This window comes from Macaca fascicularis, chromosome 19 (genome assembly GCF_037993035.2).
Source record: "Macaca fascicularis isolate 582-1 chromosome 19, T2T-MFA8v1.1".
Classification (NCBI taxonomy): Eukaryota; Metazoa; Chordata; class Mammalia; order Primates; family Cercopithecidae; genus Macaca; species Macaca fascicularis.
The window spans coordinates 2,908,783-2,926,970 of record NC_088393.1 but is presented as its reverse complement, the minus strand read 5'-3'; the positions used below and the strand labels follow the sequence as shown (position 1 = coordinate 2,926,970).

At 57.4% G+C, this 18,188-nt stretch overlaps 2 protein-coding genes across 2 annotated transcripts; one reads left to right on the top strand and one right to left on the bottom strand.

The window, feature by feature from the left end:
- Positions 1-10,968: 10,968 nt before the first annotated feature.
- JSRP1 (junctional sarcoplasmic reticulum protein 1) lies at positions 10,969-15,335 on the top strand. Its single transcript, XM_015440249.3, has 7 exons — positions 10,969-11,003; positions 12,065-12,203; positions 12,936-12,973; positions 13,117-13,237; positions 13,627-13,800; positions 14,418-14,509; positions 14,627-15,335. Exons 2-7 carry the CDS (start codon positions 12,101-12,103, stop codon positions 15,092-15,094), a joined length of 996 nt encoding a protein of 331 aa, XP_015295735.3. The 5' UTR covers positions 10,969-11,003; positions 12,065-12,100; the 3' UTR covers positions 15,095-15,335.
- A 1-nt stretch (position 15,336) lies between these two features.
- On the bottom strand, positions 15,337-18,136 carry AMH (anti-Mullerian hormone). Its single transcript, XM_005587460.4, has 5 exons — positions 17,689-18,136; positions 16,925-17,073; positions 16,645-16,753; positions 16,398-16,557; positions 15,337-16,307 (listed from the first exon to the last, which is right to left on the bottom strand). Exons 1-5 carry the CDS (start codon positions 18,101-18,103, stop codon positions 15,452-15,454), a joined length of 1,689 nt encoding a protein of 562 aa, XP_005587517.3. The 5' UTR covers positions 18,104-18,136; the 3' UTR covers positions 15,337-15,451.
- Positions 18,137-18,188: the final 52 nt, after the last annotated feature.

The following is an 18,188-nucleotide window of genomic DNA, read 5'->3' as shown; positions in this document are numbered from 1 at the left end:
GAGCCGTCCCCGCCCCCACAACCGTGCCTTGGGGCGTGGGCGGCTCGCTGGGGCCGATTTTTGGGGGTCTCCGAGTGCCCGTTTGTCTGTCGTGGTGCACGTCGCCCTCCCTAGGGTCCCTTCACGCAGCGGGACCCCTCCCCTGGGTAGGCCCCCGTGTATTGGGAGGGGTGTCCAAACGCGCCCATCCTCCCATAGGACAAAATTATTTCCAGTAACTGCTGGTAATCATCGCTAATACTGGTTTTATTTTTTTTTAATTTGGTCTTGCAGTTCTTAAAATGCTTCCAGTGTTTTTTAAAAAAAGAACTTCCAATGTTAAAGATACTCAAATTTAGTAAAATATTTCGTGTACAATTTGGACTTAAGCAAAAATTTTACTCCTTGCAGATACATTCAGATTTTTCCTGTGGAAATTAACACTTACCCTAAGGAAAAACACTACTCCTGGCAGTTAAAATTCAGAAACACATTTCATGTATGAACTAAAATGTGGATCTCCCAAGGAAAAAACGATTTATTTGGTGGTTAAGTTCGGTAAACTGTTTCGCCTGTTGAGTTAAAATGTGGACTTATCCAGCAAAAATATTTCCCCTCCTGGTTAAACCCAGAAAAAAAATCTCAGGTATGAACTGCAGTTTGCGTTAAGTAAGCAAAGATAGAACTCTTGGCAGTTACATACTGCATAGGTTGTGTGTAGACTATGAATTTCGCAAAAAGTTGCCACTTTGCAGTGAGGTTTAATAAAATATTTTATATTTCGTGTATAAACTAAATTTTGTTCTTACCAAGCAAAAATGCTACTTCTGGCAAATCCCGATTTCGTTCATGGTTTTAATTTTGTTTTGTTTGCAACCGGCCTGGCTCTCACACAGGCTGGAGTGCAGTGGTGCAATCTTGGCTCGCTGCAACTTCCGCCTTCCGGGTTCAAGCGATTCTCCTGCCTCAGGCTCCCAACTAGTTGGGATCACAGGTGCCCGCCACCACGCCTGGCTAATTTTTGTATTTTCAGTAGAGATGGGGTTTCACCATGTTGGCCCAGGCTGGTCTCGAACTCCTGACCTCAGGTGATCCACCTGCCTTGGCCTCCCAAAGTTTGGGGATTATAGGGTGAGCCACCGCGCCCGGCTCAAAAAACAAACAAACAAACAAAAAACTGGCCCACACCCTGAGTGGGGAAGGAGAGAGGAGAAGAATCCCAGGTGCTGGGGCCCTCCTGGTTTATACCGTTTGCCCCATTGGGATTTTATCCTGGTGTCTGGTGTGAGCAGAGAACAGACTCTGTTTCAAATAATTAACTCGGGGTCTCCTCCTTCGGCCCCGTGGACATTGGGCTTGGATTGTTCTTTGAGGTGGGGCATCCTGGGCACTGCAGGGTACTGAGCAGCGTCCCTGGCCTCCACTCACTCCATGCCAGGAGCACCCCAAGTCATGACAACCAGAAATGTCCCAAACATCACCCAATGTCCCTTGGGGGCAGAATGACACCCCCTAGTTGAGGACTTCCTCTGGGAACTGAGGCAAGAGGGTGCTCGAAATGAACGGGTCACGAGTGCGATTTCCAGAACAGTCACGACCAGGGATCCCCGTTCCCTCTGTCCTGATTGCAACAGCTCTCACTTCCTCCTCCTGTTCATCTCTAACTCTGATGGCCGCCTGCCAATGCTGTGAGGCTTCTAGAAGGGCCACCCCCACACTGGCCAGGCCACGCTGGATGAACGCCAGGATCAGCAACTATGCTGTGCTGGCCAACCTGGCCAGGCTCCCCGGGAACCAGGGTAGCAGGTGCTTTGCTGAGAGCTGGGGAGTCTGTGACTGGTGAGGGACCCCCAGGCAGCAGGGAGAGAAAGAGGCATATCTTTCAAGAGGCTTGAACTGTCTGAAAGGGACAGCAGAGGATGTCGGGTGGTCAAGGATAGAGGGCCCATGCCTGGGTTTTCCTCTGAAATCAAGGCTGAGGGGATAGGGATGCTGGCAGAGGAGGCCGAGAGTATAACTCTGATTGATTGACTGATTAATTTTTTTTTTTTTTTTTTTTTTTTTTTGAGACGGAGTCTCGCTCTGTCGCCCAGGCTGGAGTGCAGTGGCGCGATCTCGGCTCACTGCAAGCTCCGCCTCCCGGGTTCACGCCATTCTCCTGCCTCAGCCTCCCGAGTAGCTGGGACTACAGGCGCCCACAACCGCGCCCGGCTAATTTTTTGTATTTTTAGTAGAGACGGGGTTTCACCGTGGTCTCGATCTCCTGACCTTGTGATCCGCCCGCCTCGGCCTCCCAAAGTGCTGGGATTACAGGCGTGAGCCACCGCGCCCGGCCTTTTTTTTTTTTTTTTTTTTTTTTGAGACGGAGTCTAGCTCTGTAACCTAGGCTGGAGTGCAGTGACATAACCTCGGCTCACTGCAACTTCTACCTACAGGATTCAAACGATTCTCCTGCCTCAGCCTCCCGAGAAGCTGGGACTACAGGCATGCACCACCATGCCCGGCTAATTTTTGTATTTTTAGTAGAAACAAAGTTTCACCATATTGGCCAGGCTGATCTCAAACTCCTGACCTCATGATCTGCCTTCCTCCCAAAGTGCTGGGATTACAGTGTGAGCCACCGCGCCCGGCTGATTAATTTTTGAGACAGGGTCTCGCTCTGTCAGCCAGGCTGGAGAGCAAGGGCATGATCTCAGTGGCTCACTGCAACCTCCACTTCCCAGGTTCAAGTGATTCTCCTGCCTCAGCCTCCCAAGTAGCTGGGAACTACAGGCTCACACCACCATGCCCAGTTAATTTTGGAATTTTTAGTAGAGACGGGATTTCACCATATTGGTCAGGCTGGTCTCGAACTCCTGACCTCAGGTGATCCACCCACCTCACCCTTCCAAAGTGCTGGGGTTACAGGCGTTAGCCCCCGCGCCCAGCTGACTCTGATTTTAAAAAGGATATGTGGGCCTGGTATGCACTTTGGGACGCAGAGGCAAAAGAATCACTTGAGGTCAGGAGTTCAAGACCCGCCAGGGCAACATAGCCAGACCCCATCTCTGCAGCAAATTTAAAAATTAGTTGGGCATGGTGGTGCACGCCTCTAGTTCCAGCTACTCCAGCGGTGAGGCAGGAGGATCACCTGAGCCAGGGAAGTCAAGGCTGCAGTGAGCAGTGATCTCCCGACTGCAACCTGGGTGACAGAGGGAGACCTTGTCTCTAAAAGAATTATAATAATAAGTTAAATAAAATGCAAAAAGGTAAAAATAAAGAAGGATTGGGGCTGGGCATGATGGCTCACGACTGTAATTCCAGCACTTTGGGAGGCTGAAGCAAGAGAATCGCTTGAGCCCAGGAGTTGGAGACCAGCCTAGCCAACATAGCAAGACCCTATCTCTAGGTTCTCACTTTGCTGAGAATTTTAAAAATTTCTAGAAATTTTTTTTTTCTTTTTTTTTTTTTTTTTTTTTTTGAGACAGAGTCTTGCTCTGTTCCCCAGGCTGGAGTGCAGTGGCGTGATCTCGGCTCACTGCAAGCTCCGCCTCCCGGGTTCACGCCATTCTCCTGCCTCAGCCTCCCGAGTAGCTGGGAGTACAGGCACCGCCACCTCGCCCGGCTAATTTGTTTTGCATTTTAGTAGAGACGGGATTTCACCGTGTTAGCCAGGATGGTCTCGATCTCCTGAACTCGTGATCCGCCCGTCTCGGCCTCCCAAAGTGCTGGGATTACAGGCTTGAGCCACCGCGCCCCGCCTTTTTTTTTTTTTTTGAGACAGAGTCTCGCTCTGTTCCCCAGGCTGGAGTGCAGTGGCGCGATCTCGGCTCACTGCAAGCTCCGCCTCCCGGGATCATGCCATTCTCCTGCCTCAGCCTCCTGAGTAGCTGGGACTACAGGTGCCCACCACCGCGCCCGGCTAATTTTTTTGGTATTTTTAGTAGAGACGGGGTTTCACCGTGGTCTCGATCTCCTGACCTTGTGATCTGCCCGCTTCAGCCTCCCAAAGTGCTGGGATTACAGGCGTGAGCCACCGCACCCGGCTAGAAATTTTTTTAAAATTAAAAAAATTTGGTCAGGCGTGGTGGCTCACACCTGTAATCTCAGCACTTCGAGAGGCAGAGGCTGGGCAGATCACGAGGTCAGGAGATTGAGACCATCCTGGCTAACACGGTGAAACCCCATCTCTACTAAAAATACAAAAAAATAGCCGGTGTGGTGTCTGACACTTGTAGTCCCAGCTACTAGGAAGGCTGAGACGGGAGAATGGTGTGAACCTGGGAGGCAGAGCTTGCAGTGAGCCGAGATTGCCCCACTGTACTCCAGCCTGGGGAACAGAGCGAGACTCTGTCTCAAAAAAAGAAAAAGAAAAGAAAAAAGAAAAAAATTAAAAATTTTTTAATTAGCTGGGATTGGGGTGGGCACCTGTGGTCCCAGCTACTTGGGAGGCTGAGCCAAGAGGATCACTTGAACCCGGGAGGTCAAGGCTGCAGTGAGCTGTGACCACACCATTGCACTCCAGCCTGGGTGACAGAGAATGACAGTGTCTCAAAAAAAAAAAAAGAAGAAGAAGAAAGAAAAGGAAAAGGAAAGAAAGCAGGAAAATGGCCGGGCGCGGTGGCTCACACCTGCAATCCCAGCACTTTGGGAAGCCAAGGCAGGCCGATCACGAGGTCAGGAGATGGAGACCATCCTGGCTAATATGGTGAAACCCCGTCTCTACTAAAAATACAACAAAAATTAGCCGGGCGTGATGTTGGGCACCTGTAGTCCCAGCTACTCGGGAGGCTGAGGCAGGAGAATGGCGTGAACTTGGGAGGCGGAGCTTGCAGTGAGCTGAGATCCGGCCACTGCACTCCAGCCTGGGCGACAGAGCCGGACTCCGTCTCAAAAAAAAAAAAAAAAAACAGGAAAATAAAGAAGAATCTTGGCCTCCTTTTCTCCCTGTGTTCCTGCCTGGCATTACGTTCAAGCCTGGCTCTGTCTCCTGAAGAAAAACTCAGAAGGCCCGTGAACTCTTTTTTTTTTTTTTGAGACGGAGTCTCACTCTGTCGCCCAGGCTGGAGTGCAGTGGCCGGATCTCAGCTCACTGCAAGCTCCGCCTCCCGGGTTCACGCCATTCTCCTGCCTCAGCCTCCTGAGTAGCTGGGACTACAGGCGCCCGCCACCTCGCCTGGCTAGTTTTTTGTATTTTTTAGTAGAGACGGGGTTTCACCGTGTTAGCCAGGATGGTCTCGATCTCCTGACCTTGTGATCCGCCCGTCTCGGCCTCCCAAAGTGCTGGGATTACAGGCTTCAGCCACCGCGCCCGGCCCCGTGAACTCTTTTGAGCAAACAGTGTGGGGAAGAAAAAGGGAAGTAAAGAAGAACTTTTTTTTTTTTTTTTTTTTTTTGAGACATCGCCCAGGCTGAAGTGCAGTGGCCACTCCCTGCAACTTCTGCCTCCCGGAGAACTGACCATTTTTTTTTGAGATGGAGTCTTGCTCTGTCACCCGGGCTGGAATGCAATGGCACAGTCCCGGCTCACTGCAACCTCCATCTCCCAGGTTCAAGCGATTCTCCTGCCTCGGCCTCTCGAGTAGCTGGGACTACAGGCACACACGACCACGCCCGGCTAATTTTTGTATTTTTAGTAGAGACGGGGTTTCACCATGTTGGCCAGGATGGTCTCGATCTCTTGATCTCGTGGTCTGTCCGCCTCCAGCTCCCAAAGTGCTGGGATTACAGGCGTGAGCCACCGCGCCTGGCCGAACCAATCTTTTTTTTTTTTTCTTTTTTTTTTGAGACGGACTCTTACTCTGTCGCCCAGATCGTGATCTTGGCTCACTGCAAGCTCTGCCTCCCGGGTTCACACCATTCTCCTGCCTCACCCTCCCTAGTAGCTGAGACTACAGGCGCCCGCCCCCATGCCCAGCTAATTTTTTTGTATTTTTAGTAGAAACTGGGTTTCACTGTGTTAGCCAGGATGGACTTGATCCCCTGACTTCGAGATCCACCCGCCTTGGCCTCCCAAAGTGCTGCGATTACAGGCATGAGCCACTACGCCTGGCCTCGAACTTACTATTTTTAATATGCACCATGCTGCCTGTGATAAGCTCAGGCCACAGGGAGGCTGCGCAAGGCCGGGGTTTGGCCACAAAGCCGCAGAGGCGTCTGCTGCTGGGTGATAAAGCAGGACCCACAGCCGTGCAGGCAACCTCCAACCTCAGGACAAACTGGGCAAACACACACGGAAAAGCGAGGTCCCCAAGTAAACAGGGCTTATCTCAAGCAAGTTGCTGTTTTTCCCTTTACTGTACTTATATTTCTTTCTTTCTTTTTTTTTTTTTTTTTGAGACGGAGTCTCGCTCTGTCACCCAGGCTGGAGTGCAGTGGCACGATCTGAGCTCACTGCAAGCTCTTGCAAGTTCCGCCTCCTGGGTTCACACCATTCTCCTGCCTCAGCCTCCCGAGTAGCTGGGACTACAGGTGCCCGCCACCGCGCCCAGCTAATTTTTTTGTATTTTTAGTAGAGACGGGGTTTCACCATGTTGGCCAGGATGGTCTCGATCTCCTGACCTCATGATCCGCCCGCCTCGGCCTCCCAAAGTTCTGGGATTACAGGCGTGAGTCACCGTACCCGGCCTCTTTTTTTTTTTTTTTTTTTTTTTTGAGATAGAGTCTCACTCTGTCCCCCAGGTTGGAGTGCAGTGGCACCATCTCAGCTGACTGCAACCTCCACCTCCCAGGTTCAAGGGGTTATCGTGCCTCAGCCTCCTCAGTAGCTGGGATTACAGGCATGCACCACCACGCCCGGCTAATTTTTGTATTTTTAGTAGAGATGGAGTTTCACCATATTGTCCAGGGTGGTCTGGAACTCCCAACCTCAGGTGATCTGCCCGCCTCGGCCTCCCAAAGTTCTGGGATTACAGGCGTGAGCCACCGCGCCCGCCTATATTTCTTACGGTTTTGCCCCTTGCTATAATTTTCGGGATTTTATTTTGCAGTATTTCTAATGTTTATTTTATTGTATTTTTTGTAGAGACGGGTTTTCACCATGTTCCCCAGGCTGGTCTTGAACTCCTGGGCTCAGGTGAGCTGCGTGGCTCAGCCTCCCAAAGCACTGGGATTACATGTATGTGCCACCACGCCCAGCTTAATGTTTTCACAAAGGTTTCATTATACAAAAAGGAAGAAAGCTTTATAGGTGGAGCATCTGAGCATCATTCTTTGCAGCTCTTCAGTATTTCCTGCCCCACATTGTCCATGTCTCTGTTTTCATGGAGTTTGACCTTTACTTTTGTAATTTTTTTTTTTTTTTTTTTGAGACGGAGTTGCCCAGGCTGGAGTTCAGTAGCGCAATCTTGGCTCACTGCAACCTCTGCCTCCCAGGTTCAAGCAATTCTCTGCCTTGGCCTCCCGAGTAACTGGGATTACAGGCACCCACCACCACACCTGGCTAATTTATTTTGTATTTTTAGTAGAGATAGGGTTTCACCATCTTGGCCAGGTGAACTCCTGACCTTGTGATCCACCCGCCTCGGCCTCCCAAAGTGCTGGGATTACTGGCGTGAGCCACCGCGACCGGCCATAAAATTGGTTTTTATTGTTTTTCTTTTCTTTTCTTTTCTTTTTTCCTTCTTGTACAGACACGGTCTTGCTATGTTGCCCAGGCTGCTCTCGAACTCCCAGCCTCAAGTGATCCACTTGCCTCGGCCTCCCAAAATGCTGGGATTACAGGTGTGAGCCACTGTGCCCAGCCCTATCTCTTTAAAACACAAAACAAAACTGGCCAGGCACGGTGGCTGACATCTATAAACCCAGCTCTTAGGGAGGCAGAGTTGGGAGGATAACTTGAGTCCAGGAGTTCAGGACCTGCCTGGGAAATACAGCAAGACCCTCGTTGAAAAATAAATAGATGAGGCCGGGCGCGGTGGCTCCCGCCTGTGATTCCAGCACTTTGGGAGGCCGAGACGGGCGGATCATAAGGTCAGGAGATCGAGACCATCCTGGCTAACACGGTGAAACCCCGTCTCTACTAAAAAATACAAAAACCTAGCCGGGCGAGGTGGCGGGCGTCTGTAGTCCCAGCTACTCAGGAGGCTGAGGCAGGAGAATGGCGTGAACCCGGGAGGCGGAGCTTGCAGTGAGCTGAGATCCGGCCACTGCACTCCAGTCTGGGCGACAAAGCGAGACTCTGTCTCAACAAAAAAAATAAAAATAAATAAATAAATAAATAAATAGATGAATTTAAAAAATTTAAATAAATAAAAACAAAACAAAACAAAACAACATTGTAAACACACCTGCAAACTTCTTGTTCTTGCTCCGGGAGCTTCTCAGGCCCTAGGGGGCGCTGCTCACCTCCCCTGCCATCTTGAACGTCACTATGGCCAAGAGAGGAAGACCCCGGAAGGTCTCACACTAGCAATTAAATGCCCCAGCCTAGAAGTCACCCCAGGAAAGGAGCCACTTCTCCCTGAGAACAAGTAGGGTGGACACACAAATGAAACTGGTGTGCTGCCCTGGCAGAGGCAGGAAGTTGGCCACTGCCCAGCACTCCTCACAGTTCTCAACTTCCCGCCTCAGTGGTCTATGCTGAGGGTCCCCTGGGGGTTTCCCACTCAGGCGTTTTGTGTTCCAGAGGCTGGAAGGACCCTGCTGTGGAGGGTGTCACAGTTGAGCTTCCACGTGGCGCAGAATCTCACGGCCTCAGTAGCTTCCTCACGTTTGTCATGGCAGTGATAAGAATATGAATACACAGGCCGGGCGCGGGGCTCACGCCTGTAATCTCACCACTTTGGGAGGCCGAGGCAGGAGGATCACCTGAGGTCAGGAATTTGAGACCAGCCTGGTCAACATGGCAAAACCCTGTCTCTACTAAAAATACAAAAATTAGCTGGGCGTGGTGGCGCACACCTGTAATCCCAGCTACTTGGGAGGCTAGGGCAGGAGAATCACTTGAACCTGGGAGGCAGAGGTTGCAGTAAGCCGAAATCGCACCACTGCACTCCAGCCTGGGCAGACTGTGTCTCAAAAAAAAAAAAAAAAAAAAAAAAAAAAAAAGTCCTGGCTGGGTGCAGTGGCTCATGCCTGTAATCCCAGAACTTTGGGAGGCTGAGGCAGGTGGATCACTAGGTCAGAAGTTCAAGATCAGCCTGGCCAACATGGTGAAACCCCGTTTCTACTAAAGATACAAAAAATTAGCTAGGTGTGTCGGTGCACACCTGTAATCCCAGCTACTCAGGAGGCTGAGGCAGAGGAATTGCTTGTACCCAGGAGGCGGAGGTTGCAGTGAGCTGAGATCATGCCACTGCACTCCAGCCTGAGCAACAGGGTGAGACTCTGTCTCAAAAAAAAAAAAAGAAAAAGAAAAAAAAAAAGGCCCACAGAAGCCCTGCGTCCAGACTTTGCTTCTGGGAGAGCTGAGCCTTCCAGGAAAGGAATGCAAAGCAAGACCCTATGAGAATAAGAAGATGAAAATGCTATTGAGGTCAGGCACGGTGGCTCACGCCTGTGATCCCAGCACTTTGGGAGGCCAAGGCAGGAGGATTGCTTGAGGCCAAGGGTTTGAGACTATCCTCGCTAACATAGGGAGACCTGGTCTCTCTTTTTTTTTTTTTTTTTTTTTTTGAGACGGAGTCTCGCTTGTCGCCCAGGCTGGAGTGCAGTGGCACCATCTCGGCTCACTGCAAGCTCCACCTCCCAGGTTCACGCCATTCTCCTGCCTCAGCCTCCCGAGTAGCTGGGACTACAGGCGCCCGCCACCACGCCCGGCTAATTTTTTGTATTTTTAGTAGAGACATGATTTCACCGTGTTAGCCAGGATGGTCTCGATCTTCTGACCTCGTGATCAACCCACCTCGGCCTCCCAAAGTGCTGGGATTACAGGCGTGAGTCACCGTGCCTGGCCTTGAGACCGGGTGTCTTAAAAAAAAAAAAAAGAAAAAAAAGCTATTTATTTTGACCAGGGAAATGCAAATCAAAACCACAATGAGATCATGCCGTTCACACCCACTAGGCTGGCAATAAAAAAAACAAACAAAGAAACTGGAAAATGATGAGTTGGTTGTGGAGAAGTTAGAACGGTCCTGTGTGGCTGCTGAGCAGGTAAAACAGTGCAGTCACTTTGGAAAAGAGACTAGCGGCTCTTCAAAAAGTTAAGCATAGAGACAGGGCGCGGTGGTTCACACCTGTAATCCCAGCACTTCGGGAGGCCAAGGCGGGTGGATCACTTGAGCCTAGGAGTTCGAGACCAGTCTGGGCAACATGGTGAAACCCCGTCTCTACTAAAAACACACAAAAAAATTAGCCAGGTACGATGGCGGGCGCCAGCAGTCCCAGCTACTCGAGAGGCTGAGGCAGGAGAATGGTGTGAACCCGGGAGGCGGCGCTTGCAGTGAGCCGAGATGGCGCCACTGCACTCCAGCCTGGGCAACAGAGCGAGACTCTGTCTCAAAAAAAAAATAAAGGCCGGGCGCGGTGGCTCAAGCCTGTAATCCCAGCACTTTGGGAGGCCGAGACAGGCGGATCACGAGGTCAGGAGATCGAGACCATCCTGGCTAACACAGTGAAACCCCGTCTCTGCTAAAAAATACAAAAAACTAGCCGGGCGTGGTGGCGGGCGCCTGTAGTCCCAGCTACTCGGGAGGCTGAGGCAGGAGAATGGCGTAAACCCGGGAGGCGGAGCTTGCAGTGATCTGAGATCCGGCCATTGCACTCCAGCCTGGGCGACAGAGCGAGACTCTGTCTCAAAAATAAAATAAAATAAAATAAAATAAAAAATAAAAAATAATTAACCGGGTGTGGTGGTGCACGCTTGTAGTCCCAGCTGCAGGCGCTGTGTCTCCCTGGCATGGCAGTGGCCAGGGCTGAGTGAGTAGGAGCAATGCCCTGCCCCGCTGCAATGGCAGGGAAGGGTGGAGGACTCCTGGCTGTGACCTCACTCCCGCGGGCCTGCTGATTGGCCCACCCCCGGTCTCCAGCCACCTGCTGCCGTCCATCACGGGGCCACCCTCCCCATCCTCCATCCTGTCCACAAGGCTCAGCAAAGCGGCTGGCGGGTAAGTGAGGCTCGGGGGTAAGGAAGTGAGGCTGGGGGAGTCCCGAGCAGAGGTGTGGGCTCCCGGGATGCGGAAGGGTGTTGCGGAGGACCGTAAGGGTCCCCAGTTCCTAGAGCTGCCCCCCACGCACACACAGGGGCCGCACACCAGCCTCCCATGCTTGTTGGGCCCCTCCCCCACGGCCACGCGATAGGCCCCTTCCAGGTCTTGGAGCCCCAGGGCTGGGTGGTTTTTCAGCCTAGATATAGGGACACCCTAATCCCAGCAGCCAGAGGCCATGGAGACCCTGAAGAGTACAGCTCCAGGTCTGACTTGAAGCTCCTTGCCCCCTCCAGCCAATGGCGCTCTCTCTAGCCTCAGTTTCCTCATCTGTCATATGGGAACAGAGTTAGTGGGACAAGGCAGGGTACTCTGTGTCAGGATCAGAAGACCGCCCCCGGGACCCTCCTCCCCTGCCCCGGCCTGTCACAACCAGAGCCAGGATGGTTCTGCTGCTGGGGCCCGAGCCTGTAGACTCACAGGGTCATGCGGCGGGATGTAAGTGCCCAGAATGGCAGGTCAGGGTGGCCCAGAGGGAGACCCCATGACAGCAGAGGCTTGGGAGGGGCTGGGGCACCTGTTAGCCTGTCCCGCTGGCCTCGGGCACCAGATAAAAATAGTCCCTGGTCTCAGAGAACATGAGCTGACACTGGGGCCAAGAGTTTTGGTTTGGGGTGTGTCTGGGACTTACTGCTGTGTTGCCCTGCAGGGGCTCCCACCCTCTCTGGGCCAGAGCAGCCTTGGCTGCTGTGCTGATGGATATTGGGCCCCAGCGAGGCTGGGCTACAGGGAGGGGCCCCAGGGCTGGCATGCAGGGTCAGGGAGATGCCTGGTGTGGGTGCCGGGCCATGCCTGGCATGAGTGTGAATTTCCCGAGTGAGGGGTGCTTGAGGCAGAGATCACAGACTCGGTTGAGGGTGGCAGGACAGGGCCTGTTAGTTGGTGTCCGCAGAACCTCCAGGTCAGGCCCAGGCCCATGAGGGACTCAGTAAATGCAAGACCTTGTTCCCCACCCCTCCCAGCCTGGCCCGGGACCTGCTGCTGCTCCAGTCATCTCCATGGCAACCAGCGCCTGGGAGGAGCTAGATGGCGGCCTGGGCAGCTGCCAGGCCCTGGAGGACCACTCTGCGCTGGCCGAGCCCCAGGAGGACAGGGCTCCAGGTACCCTTGTGGTGCTGGCGGGAGGAGGCCCCTCCCTGATGGTCCCCGTGAGCCAGGAGGCCCATCTTCAGAGACCAGAGCTTCTTAGCCTCCCACACTGGACTGGCTTAAACTGTGCTCCCCAGGTTCAACCCCCGGCCCTCATCTGCCTCAGGGGTCTGTAAGGAGCCCCCAAGGAAGACAGGTGCTGGGCTACACAGATCTAGGTTCCAATCCTGCGTTGCCACTGAAATGCTTTGTGTCTTCCGGCAAAGCTGTCTCCAAGCCTGTCTGCTTTCTTTGTATTTTTATATTTTTTTATTATTGTTATTTTTTATTTTTTGAGGCCGAGCCTCATTCTGTCTTCCATGCTGGAGTACAGTGACATGATCATAGGTCACTGCAGCCTCGACCTCTCAGGTTCAAGTGATTCTCGTGCCTCAGCCTCCCAAGTAGCTGGGGCCACAGGTGCCGGCCACCATACTTGGCTAATTTTTTTTTTTTTTTGGGGTAGAGATGGGGTCTCACTGTATTGCCCCGGCTGGTCTCAAACTCCTGGGCTCAGGTGATCCTCCCACCTCAGCCTCCCCAAAGTGCTGGGATTCCAGGTGTGAACCACTGTGCTGGCCTCCGCCTACTTTCTTATCTACAAGATGGGGTTAGTCACCCGCGCGTCACCCAGCAGGGCCAGGGGAGAGGGTGGGATTGGCCTGGGGGGTCCCCACAACCTTGACTCTCCCTCTGTTCTCACAGCAACACCCAGGCTGGCCGACTCCGGCAGCCCGCCCCACGTGAGTAGCTGGGACCCTCAGCCTTTAACCCAGGACGCCTGGGGAGTTGGGGACAAGCCGACCAAGGGAGGCAGGTGTCTAAAGCCCACGGGAAGGGTTTGGCACTGGAAGGAAACATGTGGAATGTCTCATGATAACCACAGGACTCTCAGGAGCCGGTGGCTGAAGGCCGCAGTGTGGACACCAGGCCCAAGAAGATGGAAAAAGAGGCTGCCGCCAGGGGGACCCCAGGAACGGGGAAGGAGAGGCTGAAAGCCGGAGCCAGTGGGTTTGCAGGAGGCGTGGGTGAGGTGTGGGGTGGGAACGGACTGGTGTGAGGCTCAGGTCCCGGAGCTGGGTCCTTGGATCTTGGGGGGTGTCCTGGTTGAGTGGCATCGAAGTGTGGCAGGCAGCGAGTCAACGGGCCGGGAGCCTCTACTAATGCGTGATAATACAGGCTAAGCCACTTAGCTCCCGGAAGTTAACTTCCAGAAACTCTGGGCATCCCCGTGCAGCTGCGGGGCACCGGGGCTGGGTTCACCTGCGCCCAGGGCCGCACAGGCAGGCAGGGCGAGCCAGGTTCAGGGCGCAGGCCTCTCTCTTGCCCCCTGTGCCCGGGGAATGGGGCGGCGCAGAGCCAGTGGCCACAGCGCAGCACGCACTTGCCCTCGCAGGCCCTCGGAGCGCCCCCGCGCGCAAGAAGGCGCAGACCGCGCCGCCCCCGCAGCCGCCGCCGCAACCCCCGGCCCTGAGCCAGGAGCTGCCCTGGGGAGACCTGTCGCTCAACAAGTGCCTGGTGCTCGCCTCGCTGGTGGCGCTGCTGGGCTCGGCTTTCCAGCTGTGCCGCGGTGAGCGCGGGCTCCCCAGAGGTGGGGCGAGGCTGGGGTCCACCTGTGCGCCTATTCCTCCAAGGAAGGGCCCTGTGACGCAAGGGTGGGGTCTGGGAGCCTCCTTCCCAGGGCTGGGTTTTGCACGCCTCCAAAGTTGGTTTGTACATCTCCCCTTATGTGACGGGCCTTGCGCGCCCCTCTCATCCCGTCTGGACCTTTTGCGGGGCCCATTTCCCTCGCCGCGAGTAGGTTCTGGCTTCCGGATGGACCTTGTGCAACCCCTCCTCCCGCGCAGCGTTCTGCCGCCTTCCTCCTGCGCCCTCTCTGGGGACAGCTCAGCTAGTGAGCGCCCCCCGGGGGCACTCCTGCGACCCGTCCCTTGCTAGGGGTCTCCTACAGCCCGTGGTCGGGGGGAAGAATGACGGATTGGAAGAGCGAGGTTCGGAGGAGGGGCGCTCCGCAGCAGCGGAGTCCCGGAGTCCCTTCTCACGGCTCCGGGCATCCTTAGCCTCAGCCGTACCGCGGGAGCCCCACTCCAACTGTCCAGGGAGGGGGGCTCTAGCGGTGAGGGACGGATGGACAGTGTGGTCCATGCCTCGACCCAGCTGACTCAGGTTCCGACCCTGTCGCTGCAGACGCCGTGGCTGGGGAGACAGCAGTCCAAGCGCGTGCGCCCGAGCCCTGGGTCCCGCCAAGCTCAGCCCCGAGGGAGCCATCGTCGCCCCTGGTAAGCGCTTCCTTCCAGTGACCGCGGGCAGTGGGGCCTTCATCCCCAGGGAAAGAAGGAGCCCGGGCCGGGGGCAAGGTGGGCGCTTACCCCAGGACCCCACTCTCTGTCTTGCAGCCTAAGTTCGAGGCCCAGGCGCCCCCATCAGCGCTGCCTGCGCCCCGGACCGAGGCAGAGATCAGACCCAAGATTCCCGGGAGTCGGGAGGCTGCAGAGAAGGACGAAGAGGAGCCTGGCGAGGCCACCGGAGAGGCCTCCGGGGAGGACCGTGCGCCCCTCGCAGACCGGGGACCCAAGGAGAGGCCTCGGAGAGAGGGGAAACCGCGGAAGGAGAAGCCGCGGAAGGAGGAGAGGCCGAAGAAAGAGAGGCCGCGGAAGGAGGAGAGGCCACGGGCCGCCAGGGAGCCCCGGGAAGCCCTGCCTCGGCGCTGGGAGTCACGCGAAGGGGGCCATCGGCCGTGGGCACGGGACTCCAGGGACGCCGAGCCCAGGAAGAGGCAGGCCTGGGTCTCCCCGAGGCGTCCCTACGAGGAGGAGCGGCCTGGGAGTCGCCAGAAGCTCCGCGCAGGCAAGGGGCGGGACTAAGCCGCCCCGCGCCCGAGTCCAGGGACCCCTTCTAGACAACCCGCGACTCCGGCGAAATAAAGCGAGGGCTGCGGCCGCAGAGTCATCTGCTTCTTTACGCCTGGACCCGGCAACGAGTCCGGGGCCTGAAAGACCGTCGCGGGGCGCTTCAGGCAGGGGAAAGACAGCGAGCGCTACAGGGTGGACCCAGGCCGTGCGCAAGGAGAGACGGGCGGCCCCTCTAACACGCACGGACACCCCACTCGGTTGCTTGCTGGTCTTTATTGGGGCGATACTTGGGGTCCGAATAAATATGGGAAGGGGCGCGAGCTGGGGCACGTCCGGCCCCTCGGGGCAGGAGTCCGCGAGGCGCAGGGGTCACCGGCAGCCACACTCGGTGGCCACCATGTTGGGCACGTGGTGCGCGCTGATGCGCTCCTCCGACAGGCTGATGAGCAGCTTGCCCGCGTAGGCAGTGGGCACGCAGCAGGGGGGGCGCGCCAGGGCGGCCCCACGGGCCTGCATCTTCAGCAGCAGCACCACGTGGTTGCCGTAGCGCGGGTTGCGGTCGGACTGCGGCCAGCCGCACACGCCCTGGCAATTGTTGGCCTGGTAGGTCTCCGGGATGAGTACGGAGCGCTCGGCGCGGAGGTCTACGCTGAGCTCGCGCAGCGCGCACGGCCCGTCGGCGGCGGTGGCCCCTGCGCTGCGCTGTGCCCGCCCCGGCCCGCGTGGATCCCGCCCGCGCCACTCCGCGCGCAGGCCCTGCAGCGCTTTCAGAAGCAGCAGAGCTCGCAAGGGATCGCCGGGGCCGCCGGGGCCGCCTGGGCAGAGCGCGAGCAGGCGTGCCAGCAGCGGGGCTGCGGCTGGAGGCAGACCTGGGAGGCTGCTCAGCTCGGCAGCCGCCGCTTGCAGCTCGGCAGCCACGCGGTGCGCCAGGGCAGTCGCCCACGGCGCCGACGTGGGGTCGTGCAGGGGCGCGGGGTCCCCGGTGGTGGCCGCAGTGGGCCGCAGCAGCAACAGCGGGTCCTCGCCGTCTAGCAGGCGCTCCAGCGCCGCGGGGTCCGACAGGTTGACCAGGCCCTGCGGGAAGCCGGCCAGCGCGTCCGGGTCCAGGGCCAGGCGGGGCGCGGAGGCCCGGGCCCGGGGGCCCCGCAACGTCCGCACCAGGCGCGTGAGCGTCTCCAGGAAGGGGTCTGCACTGGGTGGCGACTCCTCGAGCTCCGCGGATGGCCTGGAACCCGCAGTTAGGGGAGTTGAGAGCGGGCGCGAGGCCACGCCGCCCCCGCCTGCTCCTGCCCCATGCCCCCGGGCCTGCACGCACCTGGGCGGCGGGAAGGGCACGGTGTCCAGCTGGCCTTGCGCGGGCAGCGGCGCGGGCTCAGACCGCGGCAGCAGGAGCAAGGCCGGGGTCATCCGCGTGAAGCAGCGGTGGTCGTCGCCGAACAGCAGTGCCTGCAGCTGGGCTGTACTCAGGAGGGAGCCTGCGGTGGGTGGGCGCGGGGTTGGCTCAGGGGCTGGGGGCTGAGGGCAGTCGACCCGGCGCCCGGTCCCTCTCCACGCACACCTACCCTCTCCGCGGGGCTGCAGGGTCAAGGCCAGCCCGGAGCCGCGCCAGGCCCCCGCAGGGCGGTCCACCGCCAACGCCAGGTAGCGAGTGTCCCGGGACGGGCAGAGGCTCTGTGGAGACCAGGGCTCAGCCCGGCTGGATGGAGGCTTAGCCAGCCCTGCTCTACCGGTGCCCTTCCTCCCATTGCCACTGGTTCTACGCTTCTCTCAGTACCGCAGACCCTGCAACAAATCCATGCCCCTGCCGCGGCCCAGGCAATGCCCCATGCAACTCCCTGGTACCTGGGCACCCGGCAGCCCAGCCCTCGTCACAGTGACCTCAGGGCCAGGCCCAGGCCCAGGGTACAGCACCAGCAGCGCCAGCTCCGGGGGGTCGGCTACTCCATGCGGGGGCTCCTGGAACCTCAGCGAAGGTGTGGGCTCCCAGGTCACTGCAGCCAGGACAGCAGGGGACGCCTGAGCCATTGAAGGCCAGGCCCGTCCCACACTCCCCTGGGAGTCTTTGGGATCCGTCCCTGCTGCTCTGGCCACTGTGCAGGGGGCCTCGAGCTGGGGACAAAGTGTCCCTCTTCACTGCCTTCCTGCAGCCAGGGAGCGGTGACCGCCCGGGCAGGCAGAGGCTGCGTCTGAGGCTGTGGGTGGGGCTGCCGCCCTGGGGTCTCTGGGTTAGGGCGCCCGATGAAGCCCCTTCCCCGCAGGGAGTCTCTCAGGCCAGTGGCCCCGAGAACAGGCTGGCCAGGTATGGGGCGGTGGGGAGGAGGGTTCCACTGGTCCCGAGCCACAGGGTGGTTTCTTCACGGGTGGCGAGAAGACAGCAGCTCTCTCCCTGCCGCTGCGGCAGGGGCTGGTCTAAGAGCTGGGCTTTAGGGACAGGACAGAGCGCGGTGCCCACCTTCCAGGCCATGGACCCACAACCCAGTCCCAGAACGAGACCACAGCCTCCCTGCCCAGGGTGTGGGCTCTGCCAGCCCTTGATCTTCCCTAAGAGGACCTGGCCCACCTGAAGGAGGCCGGCGGTGCCAAGCTCGGGGCTGGGCCCCACGTACCTTCCTCCAGGTGCAGGACCACCAGGCGCTGCCCCCCAGGGTCCCGCAGCCAGGCCCCCAGCCGCTGTAGAGAGGGCAAGGCAGCCTGCCTGTCACCGGGGGTGCACACCCCAAAGGTGGCCAGGTCTCGGGGACCCCAGTGGGCCCGCTGCACGGCCCCCAGGAAGGCCCGCTCATAGGCGCTCAGAACTCCCATGACCTGCAGGGGGGTGCCGCTGCCATTGCTGTCCCCACCCAGTGCCACCAGGCACAGAGGCTCTTGTGGGCTGCCTGGCGGCCAGTCCAGGTCTTCTCGGAAGATGAGGCCACCGGTGCCCACAGCTGGTTCTTCTGCTCTGAGGGCCTCAGTCCCCAGCAGAGCCCCCAGGGCAGACAGTACCAGGGTCAGACTGGTGAGAGGCAGGTCCCGCGTCATGGGTGCTGCCAGGAGCTGGGCTGCCCGCCTTGTGGAAGCCGAGTGGAAGGTGGGGTGTTTGTAAAGGACAGGCCCCTATCTCCTC

Coding starts and splice junctions, on each gene's coding strand:
- JSRP1 (XM_015440249.3), top strand. CDS start 12,101: ATGGCAACCAGCGCCTGGGAGGAGCTAGATGGCGGCCTGGGCAGCTGC. Junction 13,238..13,626: donor GAGGCTGAAAGCCGGAGCCA/GTGGGTTTGCAG, acceptor TTGCCCTCGCAG/GCCCTCGGAGCGCCCCCGCG. Junction 14,510..14,626: donor GGGAGCCATCGTCGCCCCTG/GTAAGCGCTTCC, acceptor TCTGTCTTGCAG/CCTAAGTTCGAGGCCCAGGC.
- AMH (XM_005587460.4), bottom strand. CDS start 18,103: ATGACGCGGGACCTGCCTCTCACCAGTCTGACCCTGGTACTGTCTGCC. Junction 17,074..17,688: donor GGTCCTGCACCTGGAGGAAG/GTACGTGGGGCC, acceptor TCCTGGCTGCAG/TGACCTGGGAGCCCACACCT. Junction 16,308..16,397: donor GTGCCCTTCCCGCCGCCCAG/GTGCGTGCAGGC, acceptor TGCGGGTTCCAG/GCCATCCGCGGAGCTCGAGG.